At 44.2% G+C, this 14339-nt stretch overlaps 1 protein-coding gene across 1 annotated transcript in view; it reads left to right on the top strand.

Annotated features, from left to right (window-relative positions):
- LOC138516300 (uncharacterized) overlaps positions 1–14339 on the top strand; it is a 1253275-nt gene that overhangs the window by 621185 nt on the left and 617751 nt on the right. The window contains exon 13 of the mRNA XM_069631312.1: positions 5865–5964. Coding sequence (XP_069487413.1) covers positions 5865–5964 — 100 coding nt within the window. The remainder of the gene's footprint in view (positions 1–5864; positions 5965–14339) is intronic.

Here is a 14339-nt window from a genome sequence, read left to right on the forward strand (position 1 = left end):
ACTTTGCTTTATCCTAATGCGGGATTCACTCCTCTTACCTTTACACTTGGTTACGGGTCAAAGACTTTCGATTGTACAAGGGGTTTTACTCGACCCTTGTATGACCACTTTGACCTCTTTCGTCAGCTCTCCCAGAGCCTCCTGATATCTGTAGTTTTAACAAAAAGGGGACCAAACCACAGTCTTCCGAGTGAGAGACCAGGTGGCGTCGGACCACTCTGCAGCTGGTCTCTCCCTGCTTTTAAAAGTTCTGTAACACAAAAGGTCTTTGTTCTTCAATTCATATCACGTTTCGATTTGCAACCTTCGCTCATCACAGTTCGGTTTATTATCGGTTCTCCCTCTGACTCACCGGCTGTGATGAACTGCTTGGTATTTCTTGTCTCTGGAGCCAATGACGGTACCACTGTAGCGAGCATCTCTCCCTGCCCTGGTTATCGGTCTAGGAGGGACCTGTGCACCGTTGACATCTGTTACACCACACACTGGCCTTTGTTCCCGGCCTTATGATTCCTTTCATGGAGGCTTCGCGGGTTGGAGTCAAGAAGGCCAAGGGCACTACCTTCCTTGTCGTCCTTTCGGTTCTCACCGCCTTTCCCCTCCCTTTGAACTGCGGTCCTGGAATAGATGCCTCCTCGTGCTGTTTGCCTTGCCCAAAGCGTGCTCTTGCACACTACCTTTTATCCCTGTGGGGAAGGGAAAGGGCCGTCGGGTGTGTGTAGTTATTGTCAATTGCCTGACTCTGCCTGACCTTTGTGTTGGGACATGTGAGGTAAACGGCTCTTGTGTTAGCCCGTTGTCTTTCATGGTGTAAGAAAGTGTTTATGTCGGAAAGAGGGGGGGTAGAACTTCTGAATATCATACGGGCTTGGATGGGGAAAAGGTGTTATAAGGAAAGGGGTACCGCCTCTTACCCATCAGTGTCCCACTTCCACTCCCTGAGGACCCTCCATCCAGGTGATCCTCCCACACTGGTCCACCCCCAGGAACTGGATTCAATAGTGATGGCCGTGTTCTGGCCACCTGAATGACAGATCACCGGGGACTAGCAGGTGAGACACCTTCAGGTTTCTCACAGTATCTGTATACCTCTATAAAGCGCTCTATTGCTTCTCAAAACATATAATAATAATAATAATATGGGTCCAAGAAATGGGCCCAGTGAGCCTGCTGGCTGTTCCTGCATTCAAAGTTTTTTATGGTGTGCACATTACTATGATCTGTATGTATAGGTACTGGGTTTTCAGTACTTAAAAGGAGATGGCGCCATTCAGAACAAGTTGCCTTGATGGAGAACAGCTCTTTCTCCAATAGTTACAATTGCTGTTAGTAAATGTTTTAGACAAATAGGCAACATGGTGTTCTTCACCATCTTCAGACTTTTTTAAGGACAGCCCCATGGCCCATTCGGATGCATCTGCTTACATAATGTAGGTTTCTTTCAGTATCTGGCTTACTGAAGACAGGTGCAGATACAAAAGCATTCTTAGGGGACTCCAAAGATGACTGGACCTCTTGGAACCATTGACATGGCACTCCTTTCCTTAAGAGTTGTGTCATAGGCTGTATCTTGTGGGAATAATGAGAAATTAACTTTGATTAAAAAATTCATCAATCACTGGAAACGCTGGATGTGTTTCATTGATTTTGAGGTTTTCCAGTTAATGATCTCACTAACCTTATGATCGTTCATCCTGATTCCATATTCGGTTAATACGTAACCTAAGTAGGAAACTGAAGAGACATCGAAAAGACACTTCTCCGGCTTCACAAGTAGTTTGCTCTTCAATAACCAAGTCAGTATTTCTCTTACGTGGAATATGAGGATAAACAAGGTTATTGTCAAGGGACACAACTAGACTGGGATTTTTAGAACAAGTTAGATCAGAAAATATGCCGTCTATAAATAGTTGAATAACCGCTGGTGCATTGGCTGAACCAAACTGCATTACATGATATTCAAAGTGGCCATATGGTATCAGAAAGGCTATCTTCCACTCGTCGCTGGTTCGTAACCTGGTCAGATGGTATGGCCCCCGTGGACCCAAATTAGTGAAAATGGTGGCTCCTTGTCCTGCTTCTGAGATATCCAGTATCGGGTAAAGTATATTTATACTTTGTAGTCATCTGATTTAACCCTTGGAAATCTAGGCAGGGGTGTAGTTCTGTGGTATCTTTTTCTTCACAAAAATGGAGGCTCCTCGTGGAGACTTCGATTCCATTATTAGACTATGTTTCAAATTGATTTTCGGATACTCTTTCAAAGCCTTTTTCTCCGGTTCTGATAATAACTTCCTAAATGGTACCGTGAATCCGGGTATCAGGTTGTTGGCACAATCCAAGGCACGATGGGGTGGTAAAAAGTAGTCGCCTGAATCAGTGAAGATGTCCAAGTTTGTATGGTATTGCGTAGGTACAAAATTGATATTGGCCAAAAGTGTTACCGTCTTTTCACCAATCAAATTCTGGGCAGGCACCTTTTCGGGTTCTGTGTGTTTGCTAAGGCAATGATCCACGCAATACCAACTTCCCAAAAACAATGTCCTTGCAGACAAAATGATGCATGGGTCATGTAACATAAGCAGAGGCATTCCCAAAATAATGGAGACATGCGCTGTTTTAATGAGATCAAATACTGCTTGTTCATTGTGTTTTCCAGTGTGCATGTCTGTGGGTAGGGTTTGAGCAGTAACTAGTCCAGAAGACAAGGCACATTCATTGATTCCATCTACAGGTTGAATTAGTTTGTTAGGCGTTAGGGATTATACTGTGGTATTGAGCCCAGTTACTGTCCATGAACAATCCTGCTGAACCGCAATCTATTAGGGCAGGTTCTCGAACAACTGCCCCAGCGGTAGTCTGAATGGAGACAAGCAAAACAACAATATTTGACTATTTACTAAAGTGGTGTGTATGTTCTTTTCAGTGGGACAAACAGCCTCCCAATCAGATGTCCCTCTTATGATCGGACGAAGGTGTTTCCGGACCGACATGGATGAGCAATGGGGCATCACCATACCAGATGGTTTTTTGATCCGCAGAACATACAAAGACGCAAGGAACGTCGCCTCTTCCTTTCTTCATCTGAAAGAGGATATTGGGCAGCCCCATATTTGCATAGCTTCAGTTTCTGTTGGCTAAAGATGTCCAGGAGAAATCAAAGGCAATGGGACAAGCCTAGAGGAAGAACGCATTCTCCAGTGTTCTTGATGCCTTTCTTGTAGGCGATAATCTATTTGCAGTACAAGCGATTCCAGGGTGGAAAAAGAGGCTGGACGGGGTATCCTGGCCGGCTCATCTTTTAGACCCTCATTCAATCCATGTCTAAAGAGTAATTGAGGGCTTTCTGGCCATTTGACTTCCGGGGATAATTGTTTAGATTTTGGTAGATAGCTCATTATGTCCAAGGAACTTTGACTGAAATCCAGGAGGCTTTCGTGGGAAGTATATGACAAATCAGGGCGATGAAACAATTCTTTTAATAAAAAGTGGGCTGTTGGCTGTTACCTAGGGAGTTGCTCTGGCCTGGGCATTACGGGTCATGTGAGATATCATAAATCACACTTTAGATCGATCTGTGAAATAAATATGTGGCCAGAAGGTCAAATGTATCACACACTCATCAAATAATTAATGTAGCCGTTTGGGGTTTCTGTCAAATCAATGTAGCGAAGCACGGCTTAAGATCAGATCGTTGGTCAGAGAGTTCTGGGAGGCCACCAATTGGCAAAGCCTGCTGTTCTCTGCTTTCAGGGTCTGTACCTTCGGGGTCAGGGACTGGACGGCCTGTATCCATTTTTTTAAGTGTGCCTGCTCATTGGTAGCAGGGGACTGAATCGTGTAACATCGCAAACTATCAGGAGGTGACCTTACCATGCTTCTCAAAGTACTGCGAGAAGTGTAGAGGTACGGCCGTCCCCTGGCATTAGCCACTGTGTCACCCCTCAGCTACTCAAGGGGAAAACCAGGTTACCACTTTGATGATGTCCCAAGGCAGGGGAAAGAAAACTCTTTAAGTAAGGTGAAAAAACCCTTAGTAGAAGGTCTGCAAGTAGCCAAGATGCTATGTGAAAATGGTAAAGATCTTAAATTGGCCGAGAATGGTTGCAGCAAGGGGCAGCAGCACAAGCATATCCAAGTAGAAGCACTCCACAAGGATGGGGGGGAGACAAAGGTACAGCTGGAGTCCAGCGGAGAGGCCAGGAAGGAAAGCTCGAGAAATGGCAGGGGCATAATTATGGAGACAAGGTAGGTGGAAACGAGGAAGAAAGGAAGGCAGAACCGGGGAGGAACGAAGAACAACGTCAAACCAGTAACAGGACTCACCACTGTTGCAACATGGTTCCTGGCTAAGAATGCTGGGAGTTGAGGTGTGGCGGAACACTAGACCTCACAGCAAGACATTCTGATCCATGGCGGCCAAGTCAATCCAGCAGCACCTTATGGCCCCTGTCTCTGTAACGGAAGTATCTTCCAGCGCTGCCATAGAGAGGGATCTCTTACACTGTCATAATTCTAGACCTTGCATTTCCACCTTCGGGGAGTGTGCTCTCAAGGAAGCAGTGTCATGCTTCAAAGTGCAGTAAATGTGTCTGGTTGTTCCGAATGTCTTTGAGAGGGTGATGGACATTGTGTCTGTGAGTGGTGCAGCACTATATGTGGACCTTAATCTATTTTTTATTGTGTTTCAGTTCCAAGACCTGTTCACAAACATTTCAACACCATAAAATCATATTAAAATAATACATTTCGTTTCATCATAAACACCCCAATAAATATCTAATAATAACTTGTTCTAAAAATCCCAATATGATTACATTTCCTTAGTTAATCCTACCACAGTGTTATCCCTTCTAATAGCCCCATGATTCTTAGGCAAAGCTTATACAAGGTTTACACAAGGCTATATTACAGTGGCTATTACTGGCCAGAAGACACCTTCTCCTAAAAGCTCCACTTTTTATTTTGTCCATATTGCTAACAAATTCTCCAAAATAACCATATAGAAGTTAACCAACTTGCTACACCATGTTAGAACATGTCAAATAGTCTCCATTTGATGATGATACTTGCATGATCTGTATTCCCTTTCCAACCCTTGGCCCCAACTAGAAGTGTACTTGGTTGGATTAAACCTTGTTCCTGTGTCGGGCTATAGTAGAATATAGGATATAGGATATTGTCCTCCTCCCTTTAGAGACTATCCAAATTCCTAAGTTCCAGCACAAGGGGGCAGAATTTGCTCAGCCCATGTCACTCGCCTATGAAACTCCCTCCCCATTCTGATCGTGATATTGTCTGATAATCTTGCTCTCCAGCGCATTCTTAACTTACTGTTTTCCTTGTTAGGGTTGTATTGATCTCATACATAGGGTTGGTCAACTCTAGCGCCACGATGCCTCTTTGTTTGAACGGTCAGTTTGAGCTTTAAATATTCCTCAAATATTTATTTTCAAAGTTTGATTGGTTGATATAATTAGACTAGTAGCAGAGTTTAAACTGGGCCACACACAACACACATGTCATTGTGTTTTGAAATACCTGGCCCTTTCACAACCACCATATGCCAATCCAGGGGTTAGATGACTAAGTTAGTGTCAGGCCCCTTTTTATTGGATACAGTGTGCCAGTGTCTCCTACCCAAGATCGCTGACAAGATTTACATGTCCCATTACCTAATGAGAGATCTTTTCATAAGGCTGTAATGTGTAACGTTAACATTCACATTAAATGCATTTATGTAGTACTGTGGTTTGGAATAATCATTGGAAGTGGACAACACACTTATGGAATAATATTCACCCATGACAGTGTAAGGATAGGTTTTATAAATGTTTCATTGTGTTTCTGCTTTTTTGTAACAGGGACCCCGGGAGGCAGTGGTATGGCTTGCTGTTCATCATAGGCAGAAAAAGGCTTTAGAATTATTTTCACGAGAGATTGCAGCTGCTGGGACAGGAATGGGTAAGGGATTTCAATTTGATTCAATATACAAAGAGTCAACATGTTCTTTGTTCTCATACCCACGTTATCTGTTTTAAAATGTCAAAAAAGTGTGATTTTAAAAGTCCTGCTATTTGTATTAGCAGGTCATTGCTCTTTGAAGATGTATGTGCTTTAATTGTGCTTTAACAGAGAAGGGCCTATCTAAGCACTAAACACAAGCAGCAATAAGAAAAAGGTTTCTGCTATTAATCTGTGATTGGCTAACGGGGTCTTCACTCCCAGTTGTAAAATTAAAATATAAAATATAGTCTTCTGCTATCTGCAACTCAAGGGGGTGATGACGAGTCCTAGATGGGGAGAGAACATTCGGAGGGACCTAACTACCTTTGAAGGGATCCTACTGTGGGTCTGTGGCAGCAAGGGGCAAATATCGAGGTTATACACCGAATTGAGGTGGGGGACCTTGCTTATTGTGCACCGGCAAGGCAACGGTGGCCCAGGGACATGGGAATAGACATTACTGATTAGAAGTGGGTGGTCATTTACAGGGGGGGTAGGAATTCCATGCAGTCCTTGCAATACAGAATGGAGGCCTGCAAGATAATACACCATTGGCAATACCCGCTGGCAAGGCTTACTAGAATGTACGCAGGAGTAGATTAAAGATGCTGGCGATGTAGACAGCCGCAGCTCGACTATTACCATATGTGGTGGGGATGTACCCACATACAAAGATACTGGACCGAAGTGCTGTCTTGGCTTAAGGACCTGGATGGGATACAACAGGGGTGATCGCCAAGTTTATTGTTGTTTGGGGTAGAGGTGGAAGATGAGGAAGCGGGGATGGAGATCCACATGGTGCGAACTCTGCTGGTGGCAGTGCACATTTCGTGGTTCAGCCCTGGAAAAGGGGGGGGCGCTCCCAGAGCAGGAGTGGGTGCAGAAAGCACAGACAATATATGACATGGAATACATTACGCGTCTACTCGATCAGACACGCACGAACATAGAGGACATTTCAAACACTGATATCTAAAATATCTGGAGTATTTAAAAACTTACCACATAGTGGAGTCTCCACTTGGAACAACTCCCATACATGTTGGCAAAAAGTAAGAATCAGTTGTGATGAATCTTCGGATGTCGTCCCTTCTCCACTAGGGGGAGACCTTTCCTATGGGGCAAAGGAAGTGGTAGTACCCAAATTGGTTGTTTCTAACTGACCGAATGGTACAAGTTTGGAAACGACCAATTTGGGTAATCACTACCAAAAATGGGGAGCAGGGGTTGCGGGGGTGTCCCCCCTCCCCATGTTTGGTAGTGATTATCTTTGGGGGTAGCGGGGTGGTAGGGGCAGGTCTGGAGGCAGGGGACAAAAAAAACCGGTCCCTGCGGTCCCTGTAGCGTCAGATCCGACCCGTGTATGACGTATGGATCTGACGCTGCAAGGTAAGATCATGACTCAATGGCAAAAAGGTAAGTAGGGCGTGGGTGGGGGGTGGGGGAGTGGGAGGGGGTTTTAATTGGGGCAGGTTTGACCACGGTCAATTTGGCCACGAACAATTGTGCCACGGCCAAAACGTATACATCCAAGGCAGTGCATCCACAGTACAATAATCCCCCTGGGGGAGAGGTAGCCTCTTATGGGATTAGGGATGACTATACCCAGACAACACAGTATACCACTCGTGGGCTACCCTCTCCATATCTGCTAAAGCCAGATCCTTCTTACACATTGCCAAACAGTACCCACATGTTTTATTGTAAAGTTAGTCCGACTAACACAATAGACATGAGTAAGGTTCAGGAAAATCAAACTTGCCTTCCATACTCCATGAACATAGGTACTGGGAAGCAGAAGATGGCTAGGAGTAGCAAGATTACTCCAATTAACTATGGTGAGCAGTCTTGTCTTCTGCCATAGCTCATTGAACCAACAAGACACAAAATACATGTGGGAAACCAGGTATGGGAGAACTATCCTCCGGAGAAGTGCTGTCGGAGAAACTGACCGGCTACCGTGAAGCAGAAAGGGAAGACTCCGTGCACAGAGAGGGAAGAGAAACCCGCCATAGCCCAAGACGTGGGAACTACGAATTTCGCTCCCCGAACAGACCTTTGGGCGTCCCACGATCCCTGAAGCAACAGCAAGCTGAGAGGAAAATCCTAGAGAGATGCAGAGGTCCATAGAGCGACCAAAGCCTGGAAGAGCTTGAATACTTCTGGAGCCTTAAGCAGAAGTCCAGCTGCCTGGAAGACGCAAACCCAACGCAAAGGTACGCAGGCAGATTGGAAGGGACAGGAGGACCGGGCAAGCCAAGAGAAACTGAGCAAGAACAGATTGAGAGGGTTGGGGAGCCTGAAGAACAGAGAATAAGAAGGGCTGGCACTCTGAGTAAGAAACAGATAATACAATGGTCTGGGTCCTTACCAACAAGAGAACCTGTGAAGATAGAAATCCTAGCTTGGTAGGAGAGTGAAACAATCTATCAAGGAACTGTGCTGCGACTCTGTGACAGAGAATTAGAATGTCTCGGACCCTGAAAGGGAGAGAAAGAAATATAGAACAAATACAGACTTGGCAGGAGAGTGAACCAAGCTGTCGGGGAACTGTACTGTGAACTGTCGCACCCATATTCGAAACAGAGAATAAGAGGTTTGGGGACCCTGAAAGAAAGAAAAGGAAATACTAAAGAAATCCATGCTTGATATTAAGAGTAATGCAAGCTGGTTGCAAACAGCACAGCGCGTCTGGGAACTGCACGCACATTAGAGTCCAAGAATAAAGTGAGCTTTATAATACAGGGCCTGGGGCCCAATACGAAGAGACTCTTAGAAACAGTAATATTCCCCTAGATAGTATTTGGCAGGAGATTGAACCAGACCTACCCAGGGAATAAACAAGAACCCAGGTTTCGACAGCAAGCCTTAAGAAAGAGTGGAAAAGCCAGGGATAGGGAGCCATGTTGCCTTGCGGAATAAAAATTGTTTCTCAGGAGCCAGCTTGGAACAAGCAAGAATCCTGAAGAAAGGACTAATTCCCTAGATATTGGAACAGTGTGTCTCTGGAAGAGAACATTTCCTTTTATTAATACCACCATTGACAATTGGAACTTTCCTTTGATGAAGGAGTTTCATCATCACTTTTTGAGAAGAGAACATCCTTACACTTTGGATTTATGTTTTTAGTGTTAGGGTCGGAATTAGGGTTTTTGGACACAACTATGACTAACGTTTTATTTGACATCCTGACATTTTCACTTGTTTTCTTTGAAACCGAGAAACCCCTCTTGGCATTTGGGGACAGGGAGGCATTTTCCCAACCCTCAATTCACTTTAATAAACATTTATGACAACAATCATGTCACCTATTCTTTATTCGTCCAAGCACTTTCCTTACTTTACAGTATCTTTTCTGGCCTAGCTGGAATGGCAATTGGACATACTCTGTGCACCAAAGCTGCTGTGGGAAAGCATGTTTAAAGAATACAAAACTCAGTTTAGATTAATGTTAATGTTAATGTTAAAGGACATTTGTACCGTGCACTATCACCACCGGAGTGGTCCCCTGGCGCTCTGGCGGCTCTGAAAGAGGGAGGGAAGGTGAGTTAGTGGGTGGAGGCTGTAAAAGTGCAAGAGTGCAGTGATGTGCTGTTGGCAGCCTCAGCCCGGTGGGTCCGTCGGCTGGGCATGGGGTATATGCGGCCGGTAGTCGTTGTGTACTGATGCGCGAATCTATGTGTGTTTATTGATTTGTTGTTGCAGTGTAGTGAACTTTGTGCGGTTTGTTGTGCTGGAGGTTTGTGATTGTGTTTGGTTTGGAGTTTGAGAGGTGTATGCAGAGGAGGAAATTGTTAGTGGTATTGGTTAGTTGGCATCTCTATCCTGAATTGACCAGTTGGGCTCGCGTAATCTCACCCGATGGGGTGCTTGGGCACCCTGTGCCTCTGAAGGTCCATGCCCATTTTGCATTCAAGGCCCCTTGAACATCCTTCAACAACCTTACATGTTCCTCACCCCCAGCCACATGGCTAGTGCACCTGCCAGTGTCCATACCTCAGTTAGTGTGGTGATTGGTGGTATCTCGCCAGTTCCACAACCCAGTGGTACCTAATTGTAGCTAAACGGGCTGTTGGGGATGGTAAGGATTGGCTGGGGTTGTTGCCTCTGTTTCCATGGGTCTCGCATGTGAACCACTCTGTCCGGCGTCAACCCCCCTCCACCCACCCCCGGTGCCCTGAGTGCTTCTCAGTTCTTGGAGCTTGTCAATGTCCTTTCCCGTTTAGTCATTTTGTCCTACTGTTTCGGTTTTAGTCTCTGGTATTGAAGAGCCAGGTTTTTAGTAATTTTCTGAATTTAAGGTGATCTTTGGTGTTCCTTATTTCTTTTGGGATGTTGTTCCAGGTTTTTACGGCTAAGTGGTAGAAGGCGGTTCCTCCGAGTTTTTTCTTGATGTAAGGTTTTAGTTCCAGGCGGATTTCGTTGGTTGACCTGAGGGGTCTCGTTGGCTTGTAGATAGTTATTTTCTTTTGTAGGAATTCTGCTCCTTGTCCGCAGATTGCCCTGTGCGTTATGCACAGTGTTTTGAAGGTGATACAGTGTTTTACTGGGAGCCAGTGTAGTGTTTTTAGGGCAGGGGTGATGTGGTCTCTTCTGGCTAGATTGAGGAGTAGTCTGGCTGCTGTATTTTGGATCTGTTGTAGCTTCTTCACTAGGTATTCCGGTATTTCGAGGTAGAAGCTGTTTGCATAGTCGATTCTTGACATGATGAGGGTGACGATAGTGAGTGTTTTGTGTGTGAAGGAGAGGAAAGGTAGTATTTTTCTTGCCGTGTGGAGGAGGAAGAAGCATTTCTTGACTGTTGCGTTTATTTGCGGTTCTAAGGTTAGGGCATTGTCCCTCAGGGCTCCCAGAATTTTTACTACCTTAGACGGTGATGGTGCGGTTGCCATTTCCGTTGGCCACGGGATGGCTGTTTCCTTCTCTTGGTCTTTGATATGATCATGATTTCTGTTTTTCCTGGGTTGATTTTCAGGTTGTTGGCATTCATCCAGTTGACATTAATATAAAATAAGATTTTAAAAAGTGTTAGCCGTTTACTTTGGAGATAATGGTTTAACATATGCACATATTGTGCCCCACTTCTCTTCACTAAAGTCGAAGCCCAATCATATTACCATTTCATTTTAATAGCAATACAGTAGTGACATATCAGCAAAGTCAGGGTGTTGCATAACAGTTGATTCTTCTTCACTCACCTGATAGGTATACCATTGTCCTCCCGAAATGGATAGGTTCTGCTTCGAAATTCTTTGAGCATCGGTTTGAATCTTACCATATGTTGACTTTGCCTGCTCCTGCCTAACATCTTCAAACTTCCTAAATGTTTTTATCTGTATGGAGCTTCCCCCAATCAGAAAAACCTTCCCCTTCTCAGATATGAGTCTCACAGGATGCCATGGTCCTCGTACTTTCAAGTCTGTCACACCTTACGAACCTCCAAATCATGTGGAACCAGCAGTTGCAGACACTTTTGTATTCCGATCCATATCAGGGAAGTTGGAAGCATCTTTGGCTCCCTAAAACAAGCATTCTAGAGGGAGCGATCCTGCCAGATCATACCACTTCTGTGTCCATTGTTAAGTCCTGCCCTCAAACCCACTCTAAAGCATGCAGTAATTAGGCTGTTATGTAATAGCGCTCAATATGTAGGATGCCTGACCTCCATTTTCGTACGCTAATTTCAGAGGGATCAGACTCCCCTTAGGGAATTCACCCTTGTATATCAAGTGGGTTAAAATTCTATCCACCTCCTGTGTGTCGGAGAACAAATTACGGGAAGGGATTGATAGACATACAGTAAACAAGGTAGTAGTATCATCTTTACTAATGATATCATGCTGATCACAGATAGGTAGTGTATTCCAGAGCTGTGATTTTGTATCCCTGGAATTTTGGAGTATAAATTGTATTCAAACAGCTCATCCCTCTACTGTTGAATTCACATTCTCAATATCAAAATCCAGAGAGAGACTGTGAAACCTGTGAGTCTAAGTATGGTTAGTTCCTGTACTATCCCATTGCAAATAAGTATGACATTGTTCCGAAAACCAATTCTTAGCCATGTGAAACTTAGGTGTTACTCATGGAATGCATGTGGCTATCACAATCTATTTGCCTGCTTACAATCACATTCCATTTTGACTTACCTTTTATCATCCTTGTGCAGGAAACTATGTATATGAACCAGTTAAATGTGAATGGCTACACTTCCTTCTATTCCCCTACCTCTAAACCAGGATTAGGCCGTCCTAATGGTGGACATCCGATCTTAATCAATAACACCTTGAATGTCCAAGCCACCCTAATTCATTCTTCTGAAGCTATTCTAGCCATAAAAGTGAATCTGAATGTTGCCAACACAGATGTACTGCTTTTGATTTCATTATATTTTAATCGGTCCAAACACTTAATTGATGGTCTCATGGATACTATGGGTCTTATTTTTGAAAAGGATCTACTGCAAAATGAAAATTATAGAATCATCCTTGGAGGTGATTTTAACTCGAAATGTGCTACATTGTCCAGTAACAATCCCCCTCAGCACTTATCAAATGCTGAGCGTAACTCTATTTTGGTTGGTCAGCATTGGTTACTTTGCTTCATGCAATATGTTTGTGGTAGATTATGGTCCAGACGCACCACGATATACATGGCACAGAGGGCTTGTACATTTGACCATTTTTTTATTTTTTTATTTCAGCCAACTTGTTGGACTCTTGCGATCCTTGTGAAGCCTTCGAAATTGGCTACAGTGATCATTGCATTATTGCAATTGAACTAAGTCATGAGTACACACCCATTGAGACACTCACTGAACTGACCTTGGTGGAAACAGAGCGTCCTCTGATTTCAGTTCATTGGTCTAAGAAGCTATGCCATAGGTTGATTTCTAAATTAGGAACAAACCAATTGTTTGATCCGAAAATATCATATTCTATTCAGAAGATTGGTTGGTTAGAAGCTTATAATAATAATGTTATTCGACAACAACTTGTACTATTTGCTTCTGATAAGTTGTCAGAGACTCATTCACATCTTCACAAATATCACACAGAAATTGCTCTATTAAAAAGGCAGAAGCACAGAGACCTAAAGGTTCCAGCAAGTTTGAATGCATCTATACAAAAGTACTTTGTTTAAAAAAAACACATTCTTCAGACATATAGGAATACATGTAAACGGCATCGTTATAAGTTACACATCGCTGACAATCAGAGCATGGTTAACTACCTTTGTAAAAATGACACCAAAGCCATCTGGAACGTGTCTAAAGTGAAATCCAACCAGATCGTAGAGCCTATTATTGCTACTATCTCTGCAAACTCTTGGTCTAAACATATCGCCCAAACTTTCCAACTGCCAGCTATATATCGCACAATTAAATTTCAAGTAGTAAACTTATCGTGGCTTTCACACATCCTATGGTCAATAGAGGATATTGCATGGGCCATAGGAAAACTGAATTACTAAAAGGCCTCAGGGCCAGATGGCATTACTGTGTGTGTGTTAAAAACTGATGTGCCTTTCTGGGCAAGAGTCTTAAAGTGTCATGGCCATTGGCCCGGAACCCCAGATCCCGCACCATCAGGGAACGAGAGCATGGGGTAACACAACCTTTTATTGTTTCCTTGGGGACAATACAACATGGAGGGCCCAGCTGGACTCAGTCCTGGTGCCTTTGGCGCCAGGCTCATAAATAAATGTGCACTAGCACATTTTTATTTGGTGCAAGTTCTTTGTTTTCCCTGCAGGGGCCTTCACGTGCATTCGGTTGGGTGTGGCTGCTGGGGAGAGTCAGACTGCACGTGTAAGCATCCCTTAGGAGTAGCAGGTTGGGGCCAGTGAGTTAAGGCTAATGGGCTTGGCCAGAGCTAGGCTATATAAGCCCGCTCAGCCCTCATACACGCGCTTTCGCGTTATTCTGCTATGGCAGCTAACGCTCATCGCCGCCTAAGCGCATCTTACCTTGTTTCCAGCTACCAGCCTGAGCGCATCTTACCTTGTTTCCAGCTACCAGCCGGAGCACTTACCTTGAAATCTGCTTTCTTCAGCACCCATCATCGTTGACTCTGGCATTCATCATCCATCTCCAGACCTCCGGAAAGCAGCGGTCTAGCCCGATATCGTGACACTAAGAGCAATCCATCTGAAGATGGTGCTTGCAAGAGAAAAAGATAAAGACAATGTTAGAATTTGCTAAAACATTACGTTTAAGGTTGCGCTTTGACAAATCCTTGCGCTTAACCTTAAACCAACACTCACCTTCTGTCGGAGCTTCGTGGACTCCATTCTCTTCCCATTTGGCCTTGCTTCATGCACCGCAACTACGC

Source organism: Ambystoma mexicanum, chromosome 6q, assembly GCF_040938575.1.
Source record: "Ambystoma mexicanum isolate Mex_15411 chromosome 6q, UKY_AmexF1_1, whole genome shotgun sequence".
NCBI classification, from domain to species: Eukaryota; Metazoa; Chordata; class Amphibia; order Caudata; family Ambystomatidae; genus Ambystoma; species Ambystoma mexicanum.